The sequence below is a fragment of the Prionailurus viverrinus genome, chromosome C1 (assembly GCF_022837055.1).
Source record: "Prionailurus viverrinus isolate Anna chromosome C1, UM_Priviv_1.0, whole genome shotgun sequence".
Lineage (NCBI taxonomy): Eukaryota > Metazoa > Chordata > Mammalia > Carnivora > Felidae > Prionailurus > Prionailurus viverrinus.
In genome coordinates, this window is record NC_062568.1 from 161,607,964 (window position 1) to 161,633,049 (window position 25,086).

The following is a 25,086-nucleotide window of genomic DNA, read 5'->3' on the forward strand; positions in this document are numbered from 1 at the left end:
TGTGTTATTAAATGCTTTCACATACATTTCTAAGGATGTAATGACCACACCCCCCCCACCACCCCGCCACTTGCCACCTCAATGTTTAGATCATAGGAGAGCTTGTTAAAACAAAAACTGCTGGGTTCCATCCCCAGATTTTTGGATTCAGGGCTTCAAAGAGGGGCCTGAGAATTTGCATTTCTGACAAGTTCCAAGGTCTGCTAGTCTGAGGACCACACTCTGTGAACCACTGGGATAGGTAATCATCTTTGAACCACTGGGATAGGTAGATAATAGAGCTCCCTTTAATCAGTAGTTAGTGGTTTGTAATAGGCATTATCTGAGGTGGTGTTGCAAATTTGCAGATGTTGGTGATTAGGGTAAGGCCCAAATCACAGAGCTGAAGGGATTGGGGATGGTGGGAGGGGAAGAGCCTGGAGAGACAGAAGGAAATAGGAGTGAAGGGCAGACTGAAGAATTCACATGAGAGGGAGAAACCCAACCTGACATCCATCTCACTGCCATGAGAGGTGACTGCTTTATTGAGTTTGATCGCTGAGGTGGTGACAAGAACTGTACCTAAAACAGATGGATAAGGCCCTGAAGGTTTTATTGTATTCCCTTCTGTATTAAAGAGCAGAATGGACAAGTTCTTTGAACTTTCATAATGATACTCATTTTCTTTGACAGTGTGTATTAATTGCCAGATGGGGAACTCTTTCTTTTGGGCAAAGAAGGTCATAAAGATAAGCTGTGACAATTAAATGGCCACATTTCTTTTTATTTTATCAGTATGATTGGAATCTAAGTTGAACATGATAAGATGTACACAGCTCTTTCTTCTTCAGAGTTTGAAGACATGATTTTTGATGTCTAAGTTCACACGGAAACAAGGCAGAAAAGGATGCAACTTTGAAAACCAATTTTTACATTCCATTTGGTTGTAAAGTAATTATTCAATATATTATTTTGATTTTAAAAACTAAAAGCTTGCCATATATAGTTGGATAGTATATGGTCATGAAATCATTGGGATCTTTTCCTTTCCACCTGTGGTCAGTGGCAAAAGAATGCCCAAATCTATTTTAAAAGCCTACTTAAAAAAAAAAAATCATTTCAATGAAATAGGAATTATAGTAAATAAGAATTATGATTCCTTTTTCTATGAAATGTCAATAATTAGAGAAATAATATTAAAATCCCCAAATACCTCCAGGATAGCAATATTCAGGAAATAATATTATATGGTAAACATTTTTAATAAACAGCAGCATAAAGTAATCAGTGTTTAATATCATCGCTGGTGTGTGAAATACAAATGCACATATCCTCAATATAAAATAGCCTTTTTGTCATTACATCCATGCTTGTCTACTTGAAATGCCCATAATAACAGATCAAACATTAAGTAATACAGTGATTAAATGCATGCAGTGAAAATAAGAAAAGATATGGGAGGGCAAGATATCTGAATATCGCCATGATATATTTGAAGGAAATCTATATCGAGTTAAAAAGAAACAAACAAAGGAAACAAAGAAACAGACCGGATATAAAAATGCAGAGATATATTTTCACTTCTGTGATACAAACCATAAACATAGTTTTGTGCAAAAAAAAAAAAAAAAAAAAAAAGGAAAAAATAAGGAAAAAAAAGAAAAAGATCTGAAAATAAAGTCATCTTACAAAACATTGTCAACAAAGCGAAGGACATTTTTCAGTTTGTGAAAAAAATACCATTTTAATACAAAAGGGACTGTGTTATGTAGTATCACAGTGCTATCACAAAATACATTATTACAAGTGGTTTTGAAATTTGGTTTGCTCACCTTAATGACTTCAGTAATTATAAAATGTTTAAAATAAATGTTATAGTTCTTTATAAAAAACTAACTTGAATTTACTTTTTACCATAGTAATGTTTTTCCAGAGTACGTATTTTACTGGCTCACGGAATGCTAATTTCCCTTTAAGGGACTCCTAGAAAAACTCAGATTCACTGAAATCATGTTTACTTAAAATAATAAATATCCTTGGAAAACCATTGATTGTCGTATGATATACAAAATTGTGGTTTGAATCTTCATCATTAAACAGTTGCATAGCAACAAAAGGATCCAAATATTCTCCTCGACCTAAAGTTAAGAAATGTAGCTCTTGAACCAGCTTACTTATGCCACAAAAATATTTCTTAATTTATCTTTCAACAAAACTGGATATAGCCAATTCTTTGAGTTCACAGTACCGATAAGTCCATGTTCATTGTTTGAAGATTCAGTGTTTGGGAAAATTGCAACACATTTGGTAAACAGATTTCCTTGATTTCTCATCCTAATTGCATTTTTTTTTCTTTTTACAAAATTGAAACATCAATGTGCTTTACATTCTCCTCATCAGATATCATTTCCAGGAATTATTTTATATCCTGTAAAGTCTCTTTGTAAGTCTCTTTAGTTGTAAAATAGTAATGATTAAAAAAATGAGACCTTGAGACATTGTTCTTAGAATAAAGGAGTTATTTTTTAACAAGAGAAAAATCTAACATAACATTCCTTTCTATATAGAACTTGAAACCCATAAGAATTCTAAACTTGGCAAAAGATGGCTAGTAGGTAAGTGGCATGAAATGCACATTTGATGCCTCCCTCCTAAGGCAAAAATGATTATGTTTCTTCTATTCACCAGCTTCAAAATTTCAATTCATGGTTATCTTTGAAATGAGAATTCAGTACCTGTGTTTAAAAAAAATACTGTAATGTTTTACAAAATAGAATTCATAGTCTTTGGATTCCAACTAATACTATGAATAAATGGTCGTAATTCCTGGTGCTGGAATAAAATCTATGAACATTTCCAGATCAGAAAAAAAATAAAGGTGAGAGAAACTTTAACTAGGTATTGGTGTCATAGAGTTTCCTACTTCCCCAGAGTCCATTGATGGTGGGCCCCCTACACCTAGGAAGATTCATATTCAGGAGGTTGTAAGCACTAATGTGCTGGTCTGCAGCCATACCTCTATTCTTCAATCCTATTGTTCCAGGGAAGCTCCCGTGAGGCTGCCCCATGGGAAACCTTGTTCCTCTCCCAGGGGTGCTGATCTAGGCCGAGGGACCATTTTCCTGACTGTGCTTCCTTTGGTTCCTCATTTCTAATGCAATGGAGTGAACTATCAACCAACAATCAATTCCAGCATCCACGTCTAGCCTTCTTATGGTCTGATGCCCTATATTATTTCAAGGGCTCGTGTAAACACACTGTGGAAAACGATAATGTGGAAAAGGCCTTCGTGATCAGCAGAGGAGATTCACAAAGAGGCACATTCTGTACCTTCCCAAAGAAGCCCCACTGTGTAGATGGCCTCAGGGTATCTTACACTTGTCTTATGGCTCGTTTCCATCTGGGATTTCAAATTTTGCCTACAGTTTCCTCATTGATCCTGAACATCATTTTCATACAAGAATGCATAGAGTCTAAATTGAATCAACACAATTCCTGAACATTTGTCCTGAAGATAAGACAGCAGGTAGACAAATGCTACGGTATATACATTTTGGGGAGAGACCAGTCATGGCGAACGGAGGCAAATACACAAAGCACCATTTGACTTTCCTTTTTGGTTTGATATTTAATCACGAGATTCTTTTCTTCTTCACTGGTTTGCAGTTTTTAGTACGTGAAACCAGATGTACCAATCCCAATGCCATGTCGTGTACCCCTGATGGAGTGTTAATCCCACAATGTTTTCTTTTTCTGGCTGGTTGTCTGCCCTGCTTGGTAAGACACAGTTAAACTTCACAGAAGATACTTGTTGCAATGTCTGCTAAGTGAGAACCTTACTTTAATAAAAACATTTGAATTTAAATCTTTTCTACGGCTTTCTAGTTTTTCCTGTATACCACATTTACAAAAGTCATGCATTTTACAGTTCTGCAGAAATCATAGATTCGGTGTGTCCGTGAATATTGGAGTCTCCTAGCAAAGACGGTTGCTTTGAGTCTATTTTGTAGGGTTTTTGAGACTTGTTGCCAAAAACGGTGATACCCATTCCACTGGGATGATTTGGAATCGACATGTGTGGTAGTAAGGGAATGTTTGCTTCCTGATTAGATCCTGAAGAGGGCAAGCTGGTCACATGACCAGTGCTAGTCGACCCACTGGCACTGCTCGGGGACCGACTCTTGGGAGGCGGGCAATGCTGAATCACTCTGGGAGGGCCTGTCGGTTGGTAGTGGGCAGCTGGAAATGCCGCATAGCCAGGAGGTATTGGGTATCCATTGATGGGGATAAATCGCTGGTTCTGAGGTATTGGTGGGCCAATGAAACCAGCAATCTGGCCCTGTGGTGTAATACCCTGGCTCGGGAACATATAATTGGGATATCTGGGGTTACTGAGATTACTCACTGGGCTGGCGCTAAGGGAGGTTGTCTGCGTGGTAGCATTTCCCCCTGAAGGAGTAGTGGAGCTGGTGTGACTTGAAAGTCCCTCCCAGGACCGAAGCCGGACATGGATATCTTTAAATCTTGGTCTCCTGGAAGGAATCTCATTCCAGCACTCTGTCATGAGGCTGTACATTCTGGGCGGGCAATCTTCGGAGCATGGTAACAGCTGTCGTTTCCTTACCATTTCGATCACTTCCTGGTTACTAAATCCGTAATACGGTTGCAGTCCAAAACTGAAGATCTCCCACAAGACAACCCCGAAGGACCAGATATCTGAATCAGAAGAGAATTTGCCATACATGATGGCTTCAGGGGGCATCCAGCGAATGGGCAGCAAAGACTTACTCTGCACCCTGTAGTAATCGGCAGAGTAGATTTCTCTGGAAAGCCCAAGGTCTGAAATCTTTACATGAAGTTGCTCTCCGATTAAAATATTGCGAGCTGCAAGGTCCTTATGGACAAAGAAGTGACTAGACAGGTACTCCATGCCGGCTGCAATCTGAATTGCTATGTGCAGAAAATCTCCATGATCCAGGCTGGATTTTACGGTCCCGTCTTCGTCACTGCTACAGCCAACATCAGAATGTGGGGAGCGCATGATAAGGAACTCATGGAGATCCCCCTGATTCATATACTCAAAAAGCATACACACAGGCTGTTCCTGAGTGACAGCACCCAGAAGGCAGACGATATTGGGGTGGTGTAGTTCGGCCATCAGGGAGGCTTCCTGTTGAAATTCTGTCCATTGCTGGGGGTTGTTATAGTCTTTCAAGGTCTTTATAGCAACCAATTGAGCATGGTCCATGCCTGGGAGATAGAGATGGCCCTTATAGATCTTTCCAAAGGCACATTCCCCCAATTCTTCCATAAAACGTACAGCAGAGAGTGGCAGCTCTTTAGCCTTGCTCTGTATAGAAAGAAAGGAAAAGTGTAGTTGAAAACACTTAAGGCAAGACATCGTGGCATCTGAGAGGAGGGGTGGGGCATATAGAGAAAAGTTCTAGAAATCAGACCAAATAAAACACCGTAGGTCTATAAGTCTTTAAAATTGCTGGCCACAACTTAGAGGAGGTGCCACAGGTAACTGTCTATCATTCCACTCCGACACCCCCCCCCCCCCATCTACATCCCCTGCTCCAATGGCAATTTCCTGCTGGAGCCTACCGTCTTGCTACTCAAAGTGTGGTTCTGGGACCAGTAACATCAGCATCTCTCAAGCTTATTACAAATGAGGGCTCTTGGGCCCACCTCAGACCTGCTGGATCAGAATGTGCATTTAACAAGAAGATCCCAGGTGATTTCATTGAACATTACAGTGTGAGAGGCGCCGCTGGAGAGAATACAGCCTTAATTCTTAGCCTGGGACATAGAGTGTGTGTGATCTGGTCCTAACCCACCTACCCTTGCTACTTCTCTATATGATAGCATCACATTATTTAAATAGGTCTGCTCAGTGACCACCCTTAAACACCATGGCCATTCTTGCCTAATACCTCTGTTCCTGCAATGCTTTCTTATTCTTAGGATATTTATTGTGGGAAAAGCCATAGAAACCACAATGAAAGGCTGTCCTCCTGAGCGCTCCCAGTAGAGGTAGGGAGCTTTGGAATCCACTCCTCTCTGCTCATCAGAGTTTTCCTTCTGAAACTCTTCGTGACCACTATGATCTTTGCCTCCTCTGGCTTCCTTTTGCTTTAGTGTCTGAAGGCCACCACATGCAAGAGGCAGTGTGGGGGTGGGTTACATGCATGGCCTCCACAGTCAGACAATTAGAGTTTGAATCCTGCCTTTCCCACTTACCAGCTGTGTGACGCTAGGTACAGTATTTAATCATCCTCTACCTCAATTCCTTCATCTGTAAAATGGGATGATAATAATTGATAATAATTGCACTTATCTTATAGGGTTCCTATGAATAGATTAACATTTTTAAAGTACTAATAGATTAACATTTTTAAAGTACTCAATGTGATGCCTGGCACACGATAAGGGCTATTTAACTTTTAGTTATTACCTTGCTGTTGCTGTTCTTTTTATGAATATTTTGTCCTCTCAATCACATTTCATTTCCTTGAAGGGAGGCATTTACCCTTCATACCAATTGATAACCTTACAGCTTCACAACTGGGTTGTTTACTAACTGACCTTAAGACAGACAGGAAAAAGGATCTAGCTCACAATGAAAATACTAAATTGTGACATTTGATCGTGGCTGTAATATTTGAAATTCACCTCAAATCTAGCCTGACTTTGAGATGAATTTATTAAGAAAAAGATCATAAAAGGAATGCATTTGTACATAAACTGATTAAAAAAAATTTTTTTTAACGTTTATTTATTTTTGAGGCAGAGAGACACACAGCAAGAATGGGGGACGGTCAGAGAGAGAGAGGGAGACACAGAATCTGAAACAGGCTCTCTGAGCTGTCAGCACAGAGCCTGACACGGGGCTCAAACTCACAAACCGCGAGATCATGACCTGAGCTGAAGTTGGACGCTTAACCAACTGAGCCACCCAGGCGCCCCAATACATAAACTGATTTTAAAAATAATCTCTGCACTTCAAATATTTTAGAAAAAGATGATTGCTCTGAGTATTCCAATTAAAGGTGGCAATGTGGCAAATACATATGGAATTCAGAGCTCTCTGTGCAGAGTTTAAAACAACAGTTTAGAAAACGAAGTAAAAATATTTCTCTAATCCAAATTGTATTAATTTAAAATTCATGATGATTAGCTCTGTTCAAGGCTGATTTTCCAGGGCAAAATGCCCATTAACCTAATTATATAAGTGTAAATAAACATGTAGGAAAATACTCACTTAAGAGGATGAAATAAAATTGAGAATTTTGAAACATTAATTTGCCCATGCAAATAATATTTCCTATTATAAATATGTCTCATTTATTCATTAAAGCAGATCTCAAGGGGTTTGTATTTGGAAATGTCTTACAGGAAAGTTACTTCTGCTTAAAGTAATGGTACCACATTGCTTTAAACATGCAGTAAATTAAAACTTACTTATTGATCCAGTCCTATTCATTATAGTATTGCAGGAACAAAGGATTAGAAACAGCCTCAATGTCTACCTAGAGGAGACTGGTTATATTAATTATGGCAAAGCCAATAATAGAATATTACATAATTTAAGAACGAGCACATTTTCTACGTGCTGATATGGAAAGATCTCCAAATCTTATTGCTAAGCCAAAAATAAAAAGCGGGGCACCTGGGTGGCTCAGTCGGTTAAGTGTCAGACTTCAGCTCAGGTCATGATCTCATGGTTCATAGGATTGAGCCCCATGTCAGGCTCTGTGCTGACAGCTCAGAGCCTGGAGGCTGCTTGGATTCTGTGTCTCCCTCTCTCTCTGCTCCTCACCAACCCCCCCTCAAAAATAAACATTAAAAAAATTAAAAATACATAAAAAGCAAAAGAATAGTTAATGCTGCATGCTGCTTTTGTGAAAGAGGTGAAAAAGAGTGAATATATTCATGTTTATTTGCATATTTATTGAGAAACTCTGATTTGCTTTTTTATAAAAATTTTCATTTCATTTATTTTATTTTCTTTTATTATTTTTAATATAATTTATTGTCAAATTGGCTTACATACATTTATTTTAGAAAGAGAGAGTGCAAGTGGAGGAGAAGGGTAGACAGAGAGAGAGAGAGACAGAGAGAGAGTGAGAGAGAGGGAGAATCTTAAGCAGGCTCCATGCTCGGTGTGGAGCCTGATGCGGGGCTCTATCCCACAACTCTGGGACTCAGCCAAAATCAAGAGTCAGATGCTTAATGGACTGAGCCACCCAGACTCCCCTGAGATGATTTTGCTTTCGTGGGAAGACCAACCCAAGGTGAATTTCTCCTGCATGATGTTGGGATTTCTATCACAATTTTTCCTAATGCTCTAATTGAGTCCAATTTACGTGAAGGTCCCCTGAATGGCATAGTAGGTGTTACTTTTGGACCTAAACAGGATCTCCAGGCTTTGGTAAGAGAGAAGGGTATGGGACTGAACAATAAAAAATTTTGAGGGAAAATAGGAATTCATAACTAAACTCAAGGAGTATTAGGCATTAGGACTACTCCCTTTTCCTCCCCCTGCTGGAACTAATCCATAGGAAGTACAGTATATTCAAACTGTGTGGCCTTTGGAATCATACCAATCTGAATTTGCATCTTGGACATGTTGCTTTCTATTAATATTAGTTAATACTTGTATAACATTTACTAAATGCTAGATACTGTCCTAAGCACTTAACAAATATTAACTCATTTATGACAATAATCCTGTGGGGGGAGGTCCTATATCTTAGGTGGTTGACGTTGAGCGAGTTTCTGAACTTTTCTGAACCTCTATTTCCATATCCATGAAATGATAAGCAATTTACATAGTTACAGTAGGGATTAAATGCAACAATGTATGAAAGTAATTTCCACCTAGTAAGTAATCTTAAATCAATCTTATTATACTTATTGTGGAAGAAATCCAGTAAGTGAGGTAAATGCAAATGACTTATATCCATTTATAGCCTTAAGTACTTCTAGCCAGTGTTCTATAATTCCCTTTATGTTGTGGTATTTAGTTATTTATTTATTTATTTACATTTATTCACTCTTGAGAGACAGAGAGACATAGCACCAGTGCAGGAGGGGCAGAGAGAGAGAGGGAGACATAGAATCCGAAGCAGGCTCCAGGCTCTGAGTTGTCAGCACAGAGCCCAGTGCGGGGCTCAAACCACGAACTGTGAGATCATGAACTAAGCCAAAGTCAGACGCTTAACCGACTGAGCCACCCAGGCGTCCCTGTTGTTCTTTTCATAATGCATTTGGGGCACCCGGATGGCTCAATCAGGTGAGCATCCAACTCTTGATTTCAGCTCAGGTCATGATCTCAGGTTGTGAGATCAAGCCTTGCGTTGTGCTCCAGACTGAGTGTGGAGCCTGCTTGGGATTCTTTCTCCCTCTCTCTCTGCCCCTCTCCCCTGCTCACATGCTCTCTCTCTCTCTCAAAATTAATAAACACTAAAATAAATAAAAAATGCATTACATTTCCTCCTATTAATCTTTTCCTGTTTGTGTGTAGTTATTAGTAAAAACAAAAAAACACCTTAAAATCTTAAAAATCTTCAATCTCAAAACAGAGAATTTGTTTTGGAGCCCGAAGTTGGGTACAATTTGAGTGACATGTGGCCTGCTCCTCTAGGATTCTGGGAGATGCATATGGGTGGAGGGAGCAAGAACCCACGTGGAAGAGTAGATGGTGGCAGATGGGACAAGGAAACAAGCTGGCCAGGATTCTGGGGTCTGGAGAAGACGGGTGGACAGGACCTTGGCATCGGCCTGACACATAGCCCCTGGGGCTTCACAGCTAAGACGGGCTGCGTTCCCCTGCACTGAGGTAAGCAAATTAGTTCTCTGCTATTTGCCTTTGGAAAAAGAACTCTTACTCTTAGCATTTTGCACATGGAGAAAGAGGCTTGAAAAGCATCAAGAATTTTCAGAAGAGCCAAAAGAACCACACTTGCACTGCAAGCCCTTCTGTTTTGGGCCACACCATTTCTTTCTGAAATCAGAGAAGCCTGTTGGCGGGCAATCCCAGTTTGACACAGAAGGCCTCTGGAGGCTTAGCCTGGGGCCTGACACCTCACAGGGCTGTGAGGTCAGCCTTCAGTGTGTGGTCGCTCTATGGACTTCTAATTGTTCTTTTCCCCTGTTCAGACACATGAGAGCACATTTTGACCCTAAGTGTGTCTTCTCACATCCCACCCATACCCGGTGGGCCATATGGCACAGAGTCCCAGCTCCTCTCTAGCCTATAGAAGGAAGGAACAGTTCACCAGGGCTTGTCATAACCAAATTTGGGGATTCCCTTTGGAAAAGCAACTAAAATGGCAGATTTCACAAAACCTTTCTTGGGAACACCTGTGCGGCAGCCGGCCTAGAAGTTACCAGAAAAACTGCTCAGAGCTTAGTTTCAGGGGAACAATTTACACAGTGATTTGCATTTTTAAAATGCTCAGGTTACTTGGTACAAATGTGTCTTAACTATAGACTCATTTTCAAATTTTACATAAATCCTGAACTAGTTAAAAAATCATAAAAACTCTTAAAGAAGCAGTCAGTAGACCCTACAGTGACGGCAGGAAATTAGCTGTATTGTTGAGGAACAGATGGTTTACATTATACAAACCCTTTAGGCTAAACTTGTTTAGGTCTGGCATATTGTAAATTATATTTTAGTAATGAAAGTGAAATGACCTCTGCTTGACCTCAAGTGGGGTTTGTCTGTTTGAACCCAATGTCGTGGAAAACTATGAAAGAAAATGAAGTCATAAAGTTTTGGCAGCTCAATTTTGGCTCATTTCAAGTTAAGGGGTTATAAATCTGTTTAGTTTTTGTTTGACAAGTATTTGTCATACAGGGATGTACAAAATGTAAAGAAGTGTAAAATACACATAAGGCACAGTGCCAAAGTAAACTAAGTACAAAGGAAAACTGAAATGAATAGGGTCCTGGGCTCCTATCTCTTTATCACTCCTTCCATTAGTTGAATGACAAGATGGGCTCAGTTTATTATATGCTGTAAGGCAATTAAGTACCTTAAAACTGAAACAGGCTTTCAGTTTAAATGTTAACATTTTTGCTTCTCAAAGTAAACACACATCTGCCTCACTGAGGTTTTAAAAATTCTATAATTTGGGGGGGGAGAGGAGGAGGAAAAATCAAAGTTGATGTAGAAGTTGATACGTTATTCTAAAATCCGAATCTGCTTCTTTCCTTAGAAATTTTTGAAAAGCAACTCTATTAGGGTTTGAATGAGCTCTTCGCAGGAGGAAAAAGAAGGGAGAACATTTTAGATGACAGTCATTTAGATGTGAGTCAGATGTGACTCTTGTGGTCCTGTCTAACCAGCTGATGGAGGCCAGGCTGATGTTGGTGGCTTCCTTCACCTGAGTGACAAATACTAAGTGGGGACATGTGATGCTTTTAGATCTATTACCTTTGGATATGAAAGCAATGAACCAGGAGTAGGGTTTTTTTTTTTTTTTACATTGTAATTATATAGGTGGTAGATGGATAAGGAGGACAGACTCAATGACTTTATCTCTTTCTACCTTTGAGAAGTTACACCTTAGGTGATAATACATTTCAAATGATTCCTCTGGGTGACAAAGCTTATGACTAACCTGCCATTTCCTGCCCACTCTACATAAGTGATGGCTGTAGGAAGAGGGGGAGGATTTCGTGATGGCTGACATTTGCGTGCAGCAGGGATCCACAGATTTGCGACTTTGGGCTTCTAACCTGAACAGGGTATGAATGCTCTACTTTTGAGCCCAACTTGAAGTTGGACACAGATAAAAAGCTGAGTGACATGAGGGGGAGGGAAACAGAACCCAGAGTGGTTCTCCAGGACAGGAAGGTGGCTCCAACGGCAGATACTAAAAAGAACTGAAGTTGTATTCATACAATTGACTCAAACCATCCCCTGTAGTCCCTGCCATCCTTGTAGTGGTTCCTTTACCACGCCCTTTTACAAATCTCATTTGCTATACATTTGCTGATTCTAGCCAGACCCAAGTATCTTGAGGAGATGAGCTACAATGGATTGAATACAGTGGCATTTTTCCTCAGCCTCATTAAAATTAGAGGGGGATATGGGGTAATAGGACATTAGCAGGTCCTTTTTTTTTTTTTAAGCAAAGTTCTCCATGAGATCTATATTCCTTGGGGACTTGCTTGCTCTCTAATATCATCTCTGATATAGACTATATCAGCATAGTCTAATTCAGAGCAGGCATTGGAAGCCCCTGGAAGGCTTGTTAAAACACAGATTGCTGGGCCCCACTTCCAGAGTTTCTGATTCTGTAGGTCTGAGGTACTGCATTTCTGACACGTTGAGGTGATGAGGATGCTCCTGAACTGAAGGCTTCACTTCAAGAACCAGCAGAATATGGCTTTCTGGGTCAGACAATCACTAGCAGTCTGGATCTCTACTCCTTGCATGATGAATGACCACAATGTGTCTGAAGAACCTGGTTGAGCAATTTTGACTTATAGAAGCCAGAGAAACTAATACTTTGCTTCAGAAGATGCTTTGGAAATGCCAGCTAAAGAAAAGATAAGGACCACTGACTGGTGTTTACTGTATTTGTATTCTGCTACTATCTTAATGAGATTCAAGGCTTTGAAATTAAATCACTCTATCGCTTGGGCTATGTCACCAGTTTATTCTATTTTCATGTGCAGCCTGTGGTGGGGGATCTTTTTTCATAGCTGGTTGTATCAGTCAGTCAACTGATACTGTATATGCTATATACCAAAGAGTATACATATAGAATAGTATATGAGGACCCATGCAAGAAGTATGAAGAGTAAAGACAGCTCTTGTCATAGATGTCTGTAATCTTGAGTTTAACAATAGCTACCATAGATTGAATACGTGTCCTGTGACAGACACTGAGACCATAATAAGGCCTATGAGCTGATTTTGGAGCGCTTATATGTTAGGCTGTTAAGTACTTTGTACATATTAACCCCTTTGACCCTTACAGCAACCCCATGAAATTGGTCACTCTGCCTATTACCCCCATTTTGCAGGTGGAAAATATGAGAAAGAGAGTGATTGCACAGCTGGTAGGTTGTATGTTGGACAGCAGAGTCTGTCTTCCCAGTGACTTCTCTAGGTGCTTCGTGCATCAGCTTGTTTCATTTTCATCACTATCTCATGAGATTCATACTGTGATGTCCCCATTTTATGGATCAAGAAATTAAGAGGTTGCTTAAGAAGCACACCTATTAAGTGGTGATGCCAAGATGCAAATTCAACTACGTCTGCTCCAAACCTGGAGAATTCTTCCAGCAATAACTGGCAATTTTCATTTTGATCCTTAAAGGGCTTCACCATTTTAAAAGCATAAAGCACACTGGTAGAAGACTGGAATGTCAAGGTATAGTTGCTCTCAGTCTCTGATCTAGATCTTACTCCTGTTGATTCTCTGTTGTCCTCATTAGTTGACTGGGACAAGTGAAGAAACCCTTTCCACAGCAGCCTTTGCCTGAGCTGGGCACGAGAGCCCTGGAGAACATATAAAATAGAAGTTTCTTTGTATCTGGACTTAACTGTTGACAGAACTTGCTTGACTCCAAAGCCTATTTTCCATTCTTGTGCATTTCCCTGGTTCTGAGGTAAGCAGTGTTCGAACTGTAAAGGAATGGACTCTACTCCTAAATGGAAGTGATTATGTTTTAAAAACTTAAAGGCCACAGGCATTCATTTTGGGAGGTTATGGACATTCTCAAAGACTACAGTCGAACTAAGTGCCTTCCAGCTAAGTGCCACCAAATTCTGGAGGGAGTTTCAACCAACAGTTTGCCACGTTGGCCCAGAGTTCAGCTGCACTTCTCTGGAAGTGATTTAACTTCAGAAGCAGTTCTTTTCTGTATGACATAACTTTCTGATGGTTACTTTGAATGTCTGGTGGTGACCAGGGTTGATTCTGTGGTGGCTACTTGACCATGTCAGTGGGAGAGCTTCTATCCTGCCTGGAAACAGGCAGAACAGAGGCCAGTAATTTCAATGTCAGCTTGAGCCACCAAGTGCTCATAACTTGAGCTCGTGTGTTTTGGTCCACCTGAAAGTTACGGCAGTCGAGTGAAATGGGGAAGAATGTGGGCTCTGGACCTGGGCAGACCCGGGTTCAAATTTTGGCTCTGCCACTTAATAGTGGCATGAAGACTCACTTTTCTTATTCCCAAATCAGGCTTAAATTAGCACCTACTTCATAAGGTCATAATGGAGATTCCATTGAGATAATGTTTGTGATGTGCTTTAGCTTATCGGCAATACCACTTATAATATATCCACTTCTAATACTCATCCTCCCCACAAGTAAAGTTTCTACAGATGTAGCTTGAAGCTGAAGCTCTGTACTGGAAGCCTCCCAGCCCTAACCATCAAACCCTCTCCACCCTGACGGATTTTATCCAGGGTGTCAACAGGGTGTGTGGGGCAGGGGATTTATGCTAACTCAATCGGAATGGAATACCAGAACTGTCCAAAGAGATACCTCTAGTATCTTCGCTGTGCTTCCCCTGCCTGTCTCTTCACCCAGCTAATGCTGTGGGCTGCTGCGTCCCATAGCTTCCTCCCAACCCACATTATCCCGTGCACAGCATTTGGTAGTTGACTGAAATATTTGTGGCTGTTTGTATCATCACTGTACCAAAATAATAGTAACTTCTAGCAATCAGGTTCCAGTGAAGTGCCAGACACACTACCTCAAATTGTCAAAAATATCGGATGTGAGAGTGATCTGCCTGCAACATCTGTCACCCCATTGATTGCCAGGGTTGATTTGGCTGATCGGGCTGCCTAGCGGGTGTCCCCTTCCTCCCTCACCACTCCATGAACATCCCTCCTGAAGCTGCCTGCTTGGCCAAAGAAGATGACCTTCCCCGATAGAGAAGGACTGTTCTTTGGTCAAGGGTATATAAGAAGCTGTGCTCCCTGGCTAGAACCTCCAAATAAGAAAAAGAAAAATCTCTAAGTACTCTTTGTATCCTTGTGTTTTTTAAATTTTGTTTTGCTTTGTTTTAAAGTTTATTTATTTATTTTTAGAGAGAGGTGTAGGGGGAGAAGGGCAGAGAGAGAGGGAGAGACAGAATTCCAAGTAGACTCTGCACTGTCAGCACAGAGCCAGACATGGAGCTCGAACTCATGAATTGTGAGACCATGACCTGAGCCAAAATCAAGAGTCAGATCTTTAACCAGACGCTTAACCAACTGAGCCACCCAGGCACCCCTATTTGTATCCTTGTTTTACAAGTGAGAAAACAAAGGTTCAGAAAATTTGCTTAAGATCTCATGGCCAGTAATCAATGGAACACAGATTTGTAATCATCTCTCTCCTCTCAGTCCTTGCCCTTTGGAGTATAACAAACTACCTCCTGGAAATAGACTAAAAAAAATGTGGCTGTAAAGGTATGTTAGGCCTGGAGATTATGGATCCTTAGGTGCTGGGAGCAAGGATTCTATAGCTTGAGATGTGTCCTTCTAGATTAGGGAATGTATATCAAGTGGGAACTAAAGCAATGCCAGAGGATGAAATCAGCATGAGAGAGAGAGAGAGAGAGAGAGAGAGAGAGAGAGAGAGAGAGAGAAGGGGGAAGAGGGAGAGAGGTAAAGAGGAACTGGAGGAACCAGTGAAGGAAACAGAGGGGATAGGAGGAAAGCCAAGAGAAAAAGTATTTCAAGATGGTGGTTCAGAATGTCCAATGCTTCAGGGAAATTAAAGAGGATAAAGACTTGGAAAAGGTCATTGGGTTGAATTACATCACTGGTGATTCCGTAGAGGGCCCTGTCAATAGAATGATGAGATCAGATGTCCGGGGAGACAAAAGCTTTAAGGACTGAGTGAAAAAGTTTCGAGGACATTTTAGCACCAAGTGTGGTGACACTGGGTAAGGTCAGGGGCTCAAAAGGGGTAGCCAGGCCATAGTAGGGCTTTCTAGATGCAAGTATGTTGTTGGCAAAAGGGACAGGCCAAGAGAATATAATCAAGTGTCAGTACATTCAGCAACTACTTTGGCTGGAAAGGAAAAGGAGAGAGGAACTTCCTGGAAGTGAAGAAACAGAGAAGCTGGCAAGAGATGAGGGTAAACTGAGAAAATAGAGCCACCAACTTCAGAAAGCCAGGCAAATCTTGCTTTCCCCAAGTGTTCCTGATACCAGCCAGCCAGGAGCTGCAGGAGTTTGACCCAAGGCCTATTCAGGCCTTGGCTGTGGCCCCCCCCAAGCCCAACCCACTGTTCCTTATCCTCTATTCTCAAACTCCTCCATCTCTCGACCCATCTATGCACCAGAGTCCCACGTAGGTGAGTCACATGTCTCACAGACAGAACCCTGCCCCCCATCCCTGCCACTGTGCTTGAGTGGGAGGCTGGGCCACCTTCCTCACTCCCCAAGGAGACTGATCCACAGCTTTTTCCCCTTACCGACAATGCCCTGTTTTTCAGACACGTGACAATTGGGGAGTTGGAGGGAGAGGCAAAGGAAAAGAATCCAGGAGAAGGGAAGTTAGGGTTTCCCAGGCTTCTTGGAGAAGGTTCATTTTCCACAGTACTTTAAAAAAACACCCACTTGCATTGTAAAATTTGTAATTCAATGTAGAAAAATCCTACTTAGTTCATGCATCACTAGAATACTCATCAGGGAATTTTAAAGATGGAAAAGACAGGTTATCTTATCCAACTGCACGGCTTGAAATCTGCTTACCAAAATAAAAAGAAAACAAACTGACAGTAACTTATATGAACAGGGTCTATTTCATTCTCAGAACTGCTGAGAAAAGTGACTTCTCAGGGCCATGGGGCAACTGCAGGTGGAGCCATAGGGGCGTCCCCATCTTCTGACTGCGCACAACTCAGAGTGGAGGTGCCTCTCTGGTCCACTGGCTTGCTTTCCCCACAGGTCAGAAAGAAACTCAAACCTCCTTGAGCTCTAACTTCCAATTGCCTCACCTGCCTCTCTAGAGACTCAAGCCAGGTCTGTCAACCAGTTTGTCCTTGACTGCTGTTGTCCCCTCTGGAGGGTATGGGTTTCTAATCTCCCTGAGGAGCTTCTTCTTAATCCAAAAGTGTGTGTGTGTGGCGGGGGGAGGGGTTTAGCAGCTCAGCAAGTGGAGAAAGATGGAAAAACCATTTAAACCCCGAAGGCCATATTCATTTGGATCAATAAAAACCCTGGAGTCTCGGACTTTTGATTTGACGGAGGAGAAATAAGAATAAGGCTTGGGCAGACCAGTTTCCATGCTTCATTCTTTTACATCTCAGCCTCTAAATATCCTTTTGATTTTACTCTGGTAGGGTGTTTGTTTTCAGGACTTCTTTCTTTCTTTTCCTTCCTTCCTTCCTTCCTTCCTTCCTTCCTTCCTTTCTTTTTTCTTTTCTTTTATTATGTGTGTTCTTTCCTTCTAGATTTTATAGGTACATGTATTATTTATGTGTCAGTGACCTTTCAAAGCACTTCTAGAGATTGACTGTTTACAGTTAGGAATTTTCTTTAAGGTCTACAAAGTCCTTTGTGCTTTTTCCAGGAAAGGCACTCAGTAAGAACCAAAACAAACAACAGAATAATTCAAATTTGATTGGAGCCAAATCTCTTAAGAGAGTAAGACAAAGAGAGCTAGCATTTGTTTTTGTTGTCTCCTTTCCCCCTCCTCAACCCAGTCAAATATTCTTGAGCCATTCCTACATCCAGTGTGGTTCAGAATTACTTGAGGGACGTTTAAGGCTGAATTTTAAGCCCTGGGTTGGAGAAATCTTGGCACTGGCAGATTTTGCAAGGGACACTTCAGAAATGATGAAAACAATGTTTACTTCACCAACTCTTTGGGAAAATCGGGCTCAGTATATTTCACATTTGTCTCTACAACCACAAAGGGTAGAGGACTATTACTGCTCTGGCCAAATTTCACATGCCTTTGGCAGGATTGGAGCTATATCATTCAGACGTGAGGCTGTTACACAAGCCTCTTAAGGATTTATCACAAGCCAGGGTGATGCCTGTGGTTAGTGTTCAGCCCAAACTGACCAAATGGAATCATATTTAGTTGTTTGCCTGACCCCCTCCCACTCTCTCTTCCCAGCACGATTTGTTCCGTGAAAAAGTTATTATGGGGTCAGGCAAGAGCAAGGACTTTATTTAGTCATGAAAAATCCTATGTTCACATTTCATCTCTTCCAATTTCTAGCTCTTTGATTTTGGACAAGTTACTTAATCTGTATGAGTCTCACTTACTCTGGTTGTACAGTATGAATAATAACTCCTATTTTACAGAATCATTGTGAGGATTAAATAAGATGATGACTATGAAAGTTCCTGGTATAGTTCTTGATTTGTATCAATTTGTATCAGTCGACCCACATTAGCTTTCTCCACTTACGCCAGAAAGCTCTTTGAGACCTTTATCTGAAAGACTGCATAAATCCAAACCATCATGCCTATTGGATGTCATGCTTTGCAAAACAAACCTCGCTAAAAATGGAACTGAGTTGCAGATTGAGGCTGGCCTACAAAACTGACAATTTTCCCAAATGGAAATGACTCTTCCCATGGTTCCTGCCATAGCAATGAGGAGCCTGCCCCTCCAGGATGGTGGCGTTTGCACAGTGACGAACCCCATCCGGGTCTCTCTCTCATCCAGAGTTCTGGCATTTCTAAGGTTTCTCAACATTTAATAACAGAAATGACAGGGAGGGGTGCCTGGGTGGCTCAGTCGGTTGAGTGTCTGACTTCAGCTCAGGTCATGATCTTGCAGTTCTAGAGTTCAAGCCCCACATCGGGTTCTCTGCTGCCAGCTCAGAGCCTGCTTCAGATCCTCTGTCCCCTTCTCTTTCTGCCCCTCCCCAACTTGCGCTCTCTCAAAAATAAATAAACACTAAAAAAGAAAAAAAAAAAGAAATGATGGGCTAAGACTCTCACAGAATAAAGACTACTGCACTGGAACTTTGAAGTATGGGAAATGTAAAATGTCAACTAGGCATTTCTTCACAAATATGCAATCAATCTTACCCCTCTATTTTCTTCTAGTATCATGTAAGGATTAAATATGACATTATATCACATGCTGTAATGTATGTAAGCTGATTAGCTGGCAGCTAGGGTGTCACAAACAGTTGAACCTCCACCTTTACCTGTCCCCCAAGCCACTTAGTAAACCCTGTGGTCTTCATGTTTTCTTCATTTTTTTTTTAATGGTAAAAATTCCCACTTAAGAGAACTGTGGTTTTGCTTGGGACAGAATACTTAAAAATGAATTTTTAAAATTTAAGAAATCCAAAAACTTTAGGAAACAAGGTTTCTATAGGACTACAAATAGGACTACAATAGAAAAAAAAAACATTTTAAGACTTCTTAACTTAAAAAAATCCACTGCACAGCAGACTACAATCAGATGAGGGCTATGTGTCAGTCCCAATATGCAGCTACATCTACTTACAAGTTAAAAGAATTAGTTAATTTGAGCATGAAGACATTTTTTCCCTAAAATTTTATTAAAGTGATGCATCTTCTCTTTATGAAAGCCAAATGAATAATATGGCCACTAACCCACAGAGAAGACAAATATTTGTAGAATGAGTGAATGAATGTCCTATGGAGTTGGGATAAGAAGAAAAGACAGGCTTTTTGGAAGTTTTCTAAGTTATTTAAATGAAATCTTTTTTGGTGAGAGGGCTGGGATTGAGGTTCTGGCTTTCTGGAGAGAAAGCCTCTGTTGTGTTTCAGCTTTAAGATGTGGTGTGTGCACTCCATTTAAGGTAAGGGCTGGTGACCCTGGCTTCCTTGCCAGGACCTACAGCAGCCCACATGCTGAAAGATGAGGAGGAAAAACAAAGGAAGTGGATTGATTTATCACAGAGACGAGAAGGCTAAGGTAGGCTATCATAAAACAGTATTCAAAGATTATAGGAAGGACAACACTTCTCTTTAAATATACTTAAACCAAAGAGGAACAGATTTAGGTCAGGCATTTAACCGAACTTAACTCCTGGGTTAGGATTTAGGTTTTGTTGTTGTGGCAAAAGACACATCACATAAAACTTAACCGTTTTTAAGTGTATAGTCTACATACACTACTGTGCAATACAAGGATTTTTTGATAGTGAAGTTAGTAAACCATGTTTGTTTGCTTTTTTTTTTTCTCTGTTCATCTCTTTCAGGTTCATTGGAAGAGTATGGTATTTCCTTCTTGGAAATTTTGAAAAATAGCTCACATTCTGAATCCTTAGGAGAGAGGATGTCCTAAGGATTCTTTCTAGCCCAGACTTGATGGTAAGGCAGCCACATGGCTGGCCCAACACTGACGTGCACACACTGACGAAAGAATGCTCCGGCTGCCTTGGATACAGTTAGAGATAGATAGTTATGCTGAAAATGAACTCTATAGCTTGTCAACTCTGATTGTAGATCATTTGATTTCTAAGCTGGGGAAGGTGATAAGTTTTGCTTTAACCTGAAGCCTATAGAATATATGCATCTCTGTACTGCTGATTTTACCTTGGGTTTATATGCGTTCAGCATTGACATCTCCACATTTTGACCTCTGACATGTTTCGGTTGCCTCTGGACTGGCGGTGACGATGACTTCTGGTTATTGCGGCAGACGCAGATAAAAAAGAAGAGAAAAGCAATGGCCAGAGGAATAGCAACACTTGGCACCAGTATGTACAAGATCTCCATTTTATTCTTCTCCTTGGAGCCCTTCGAATCTGGGTACAGAAATAGAAAAGAGCAAAAGTCATTCTGGTTCAAATAACATGTATAATATTACATTGTGTAGTTTAAAATGACCTCCTATTCTTCTATACACACAAATTCACTGGAGAAAAAAGGAACCATTGCTTATTACAATTTGTTTCTATCAAACCTTCAACATAATTTATTGAAGTTTAAAAGTTTAAAGTTCAAGTGTTTAAAAATTGCAGAGGGACATTATGAGGCCTTTGCATGTGTGTGGGTCTCCCTCTGATCTTGCCTCTCTTTAGCAGCAGACCTGCATTTCTCTAACACGTTAAGAGTTAAACATCATGTGAAAGGACTAGATACCCCTAAGGGCATTGATGTGGGTCACAGGGCTCTTCTACAATTGGCTGTTAGCCCAGAACCACGACAATGTGATGTTCCAGAAATCATGCCCTTGTCCTGGCTGGTTTGGATTTACAGGGCCACTCCTGCACCTTCCAGAATCAACATCACTTAAGAATCCTGGTCCCAGTGTCCACAAAGCCACTGGCCTGAGAACATGGGAACCTGACTCAGTCTCTGATGAGCTGTGTGGCCTTGAGCAAATCATTGTCCTGTCTGGGCCTCACTGCTATTCATCTGCAAAAGTGAAGTATCTATTTTGGAAAGTGTCTACAATTTCCTCAAGCACAGCATCGCTGCATAACCTGATGCTTTTTTGAAATCCAAGAATTCCTCTTAAATGGTTTCATATGAACCCAATAATTATGAGTACTAACACTGTGAAGTATATTTTTGAAATCTTATATATCTACTCTGCCATTGCTAGGAAAAGTATATAATATGTATAGAAAGACATGAAGCATACTTCTTAAAAATGGACTTGAGTCTGACCTTTAAATTCTTTGGGCATATGTTAATAAATTATTTGACTGACAAAACAAACACAAGAATTATGGGCAGTAATTAGAGGGGTTACATAATGCATGCCCTGATCACCAATAACCTCATTGGCTATCTTGCTTTAAGAAAAATCCAAGGTATGAAAATTCAGATCGACACAAAATTCAGAGATGATTATTTACTTAACATAGAATTAACCATGTATCCATTCACTCATCTTCCCACTTGTTCAGTAAGTCAATAAACAAAAGCTACTACTGCCAAGGACTATTCTAGGTACTGGGGATATAAAATTAAATACGATATGTCCTTTGCTTTTAAGGAGCTCATGGTTGGGTAAGGAAAACAGAGAAAAGGTAATTACAATATGTTGTTAGAAATGCTGCAAGGGAAGTATGACTAGAGTGGTCGAGAAACCCAGAAAGTCTCTTTAAACAGTGGCCTTCCCTAGTACATATAAAAGAGAATAGACTATACATCATTCTTGCTTGCGTGCACCTGCCTTGGGAACCCATTATTCAGTGAGATATAGCAGTAACTAAATCACATTGCCTTCTCCCTACATAAACAGACTCAATACATGAAGTTAGGGAGGGGCACCAAAACCTGGGTGTTGGGACTGTGCTGTGGGTTAACCCTCAGAGGGATTTGGGGAGGAGTAAAATATGCTTATCGAGAATAATAAACATAACAGCTTTAATATTTACTGAGTGTCCTCTAGCACAAAATCATGTTAGCTATGGGCCAGGTACATTGTAGGTACTTTTCATTAACTCATTAATTTTATCCTCACAACCAATCCCATGAGGCAGGTGCCATCCTTATGGCTATTTTTATAGGTGAGGAAGTGGAGGGACAGAGTGGTTAAGTGACTTGCCCCAGGACATGTGGCTAGTAACTCAAAAGCCAGGACTCCTCCCCTGTTGGTCTTGCTGTAATAACCTCCTACTCTAGAAAGTCCACTGCACTGCCAGTAATTTGACAATGACTATTGTTTGGCACCCATTTTCTTATGGTAGGATTTCTCTGGTTTCACAGAGGTAGGAAGGAGGCAGGAGGTCTGAAAGGTGGGGAATGACACAGAAGCTTTGCTAGATGTGCTGCCTTTGCACTCCCCACTTTATATACAGTGGCAGGTAAACGTATAAGCCAGGCATCTCTGGAGACCATTGTAGTCATTCTTGTCTTTGGAACTCAGTCTCAGTCACTTTCGTAACAATTGTGTCTGCATGTCTGCGAGTGGATGGACAGAGAGAAGGAAATCACATGGAGGGGCATCTGGGTGGATCAGTCAGTTGAGCATCTGACTTCTGCTCAGGTCATGATCTCACAGTTTGTGAATTTGAGCCCTGCTTTGGGCTCTCTGCTGTCGGTGCAGAGCCTGCTTCAGATCCTCTGCCGCCCTCTCTCTTCCCCTCCCCTGCTTGCTCTCTCTCTCTCTCTGTCTCTCTCTCAAAAATAAATAAACATAAAAAAAGAAATCACATGGAAAAGTGTTTACCACAGGGCATAGCAGATGGATTTTCTATAACAGGAATATAATAGATCTAGAATAGATTATCTATCTAAGATCTGTCCATCTATAGACACTTTAGAGACAGTGTGGCAGAATAAATGAAGTGTATGTCTTAGATTCAGAAACCTCTGAAGACCGACTTTGTCATCATCTATGTAACTTTCATTAGGCACTTAGCCTCTCTGCGTAAACTCATCTATAAAATGAGACCAGTAATACCTATTTCACAGAATTGTTGTGAACAGTAAATGAAGTAACACGGAAAGTATTACTGTAGTACCTGTTAAAACTAAATCAGTCGATGTTTATCCCTTACCCTTAGAGTAGAAAAGGATTCAGAGATAAAAACTTTGGGCTGGAAATTCAAAATAACCTTAAGCAGGAAAGAAACTTTCTGACCTTCACCTCCTCATTTATTCAAGGGGAATGATAATTTGCTCTACCAATCTTATTTGCTTCATGTGAGAGATGATGTTCATGACAAAACTGCAGAAAACTGAAAACTGCCACACAGTTGTTGGATGCTATGACTATTAACATTATAAAAACACTTTCAAATTTCTCAGTACCCCGGTGTGTGTGTGTGTGGGGGGGGGATCCCTCTTGTTATTCTTGGATTTTCAGTGAAATCATTATAAGGGTAATGATTACAAAAGGAATGAGGTTAATTTAGTACTCATGTAATGCTAGTCATTTTTCTGGCCCAGATTTTTAGCAACAAGAGAAAGTAGGGATCTCACCTGTCTAGCAAACAAAGGAGTTCTATTCTGTACTCATTCTGTATCAGATTATTCACGGAACGCCTTTGATTGTAAATGGGAGGTCTGGGACAAATCCCCCTGTGGGTCTGCAGAACAAACTTCAAGAAGCCGGATCTTTAAACACAGTCAAACTTGGCTCCTTCTGATTACACTGAGGATATGCAAACGAGCCCACAGTGTCTTTTTGCCAAGTGAAATAATCAAGCAGAACAATATGTGGCCATGTTGGAAGTGACAGAAAACAAATTTAGACCGATTGTAAACCTGTGATACAGCACACTCACTGTCCCACACACACCTCTCTCTGCATTAGGCCAGAAGGGAGTCAGTCTGGTTCAAAAAACTTTATATAAAAGCTTTCCACAGAACAACTAACCCTACTCATGGAAAATTAGAAAATGAACATTTGCTCACCTTCTTTGAACAGCCTATCATTTGTATTCGTTACTTTAATCAGGTACTTGATGTTCTCGATTTTACATGTAGGTAAAAGAAGGCTAAGAAAGAACAAATAATTTGACAAAGCTAGAAAGTGGTAGGGTCTGGGTTGGAATGCAAGGCTGTCTCCCTTCGATGCTTTTATGCTTTCAAAATTCTATTACTAATACAAATTAAAATACCATATGGAATTGTTTTTCATTATTCTCCTTAAGATTCCAAGGTTCCCTTTAATGAGGGCTAATATCTGGTGGGGAATCACACTATTAAACAGATCACATTAGAACAATGGACACTATTCTTACTATTCACTTTACAGGGTAATGGACACCTTCAGTGCATTACAAAGGAAACTGGCTGAAAATTAGAACAGTGAAGATTTTTAATACTTTGAAATAACTGTTTAAAAGTTAAATGCACATATTAGTTACATCAAGTTAAATACTTGAGATTTTTGAAACCAACTATTTAGTCTGGATCACATGATTAATTTCCTTTTAAAAATCAACAATTTGGTATCAGAGTTCACATCTGACATTCCTATTTTTATTTTTACAAAGATATTCAATACTTTGGTTAGTAATTAAATATAATGGAGAAAATACTCCTTTCTTATCCTGAGGCTTAAAACAAGGTAAACATGACTTCTTATTCAAGAGGTACTTTTATAAAGTGAAACATCACCTGGGATATTACTTTGAGTTAAAACAAAAAATTTCTTAGATCTTAAATACGGCAAAGGTGGGAAGAAGTCTTACAGAACCTTACGATTCCAAATAAAGTAAAATAAAATAAAC

General features: G+C 40.4%; 1 protein-coding gene across 1 annotated transcript in view; it reads right to left on the reverse strand.

The window, feature by feature from the left end:
- Positions 1-755: 755 nt before the first annotated feature.
- The window catches only part of ROR1 (receptor tyrosine kinase like orphan receptor 1), a 178,943-nt gene continuing 154,612 nt past the window's right edge, over positions 756-25,086 (reverse strand). The window contains exons 8-9 of the mRNA XM_047873562.1: positions 20,486-20,697; positions 756-5,329 (exon numbers count right to left, since the gene is read on the reverse strand). Of these exons, the coding sequence (XP_047729518.1) occupies positions 3,902-5,329; positions 20,486-20,697 (1,640 nt within the window). The 3' untranslated portion in view covers positions 756-3,901. The remainder of the gene's footprint in view (positions 5,330-20,485; positions 20,698-25,086) is intronic.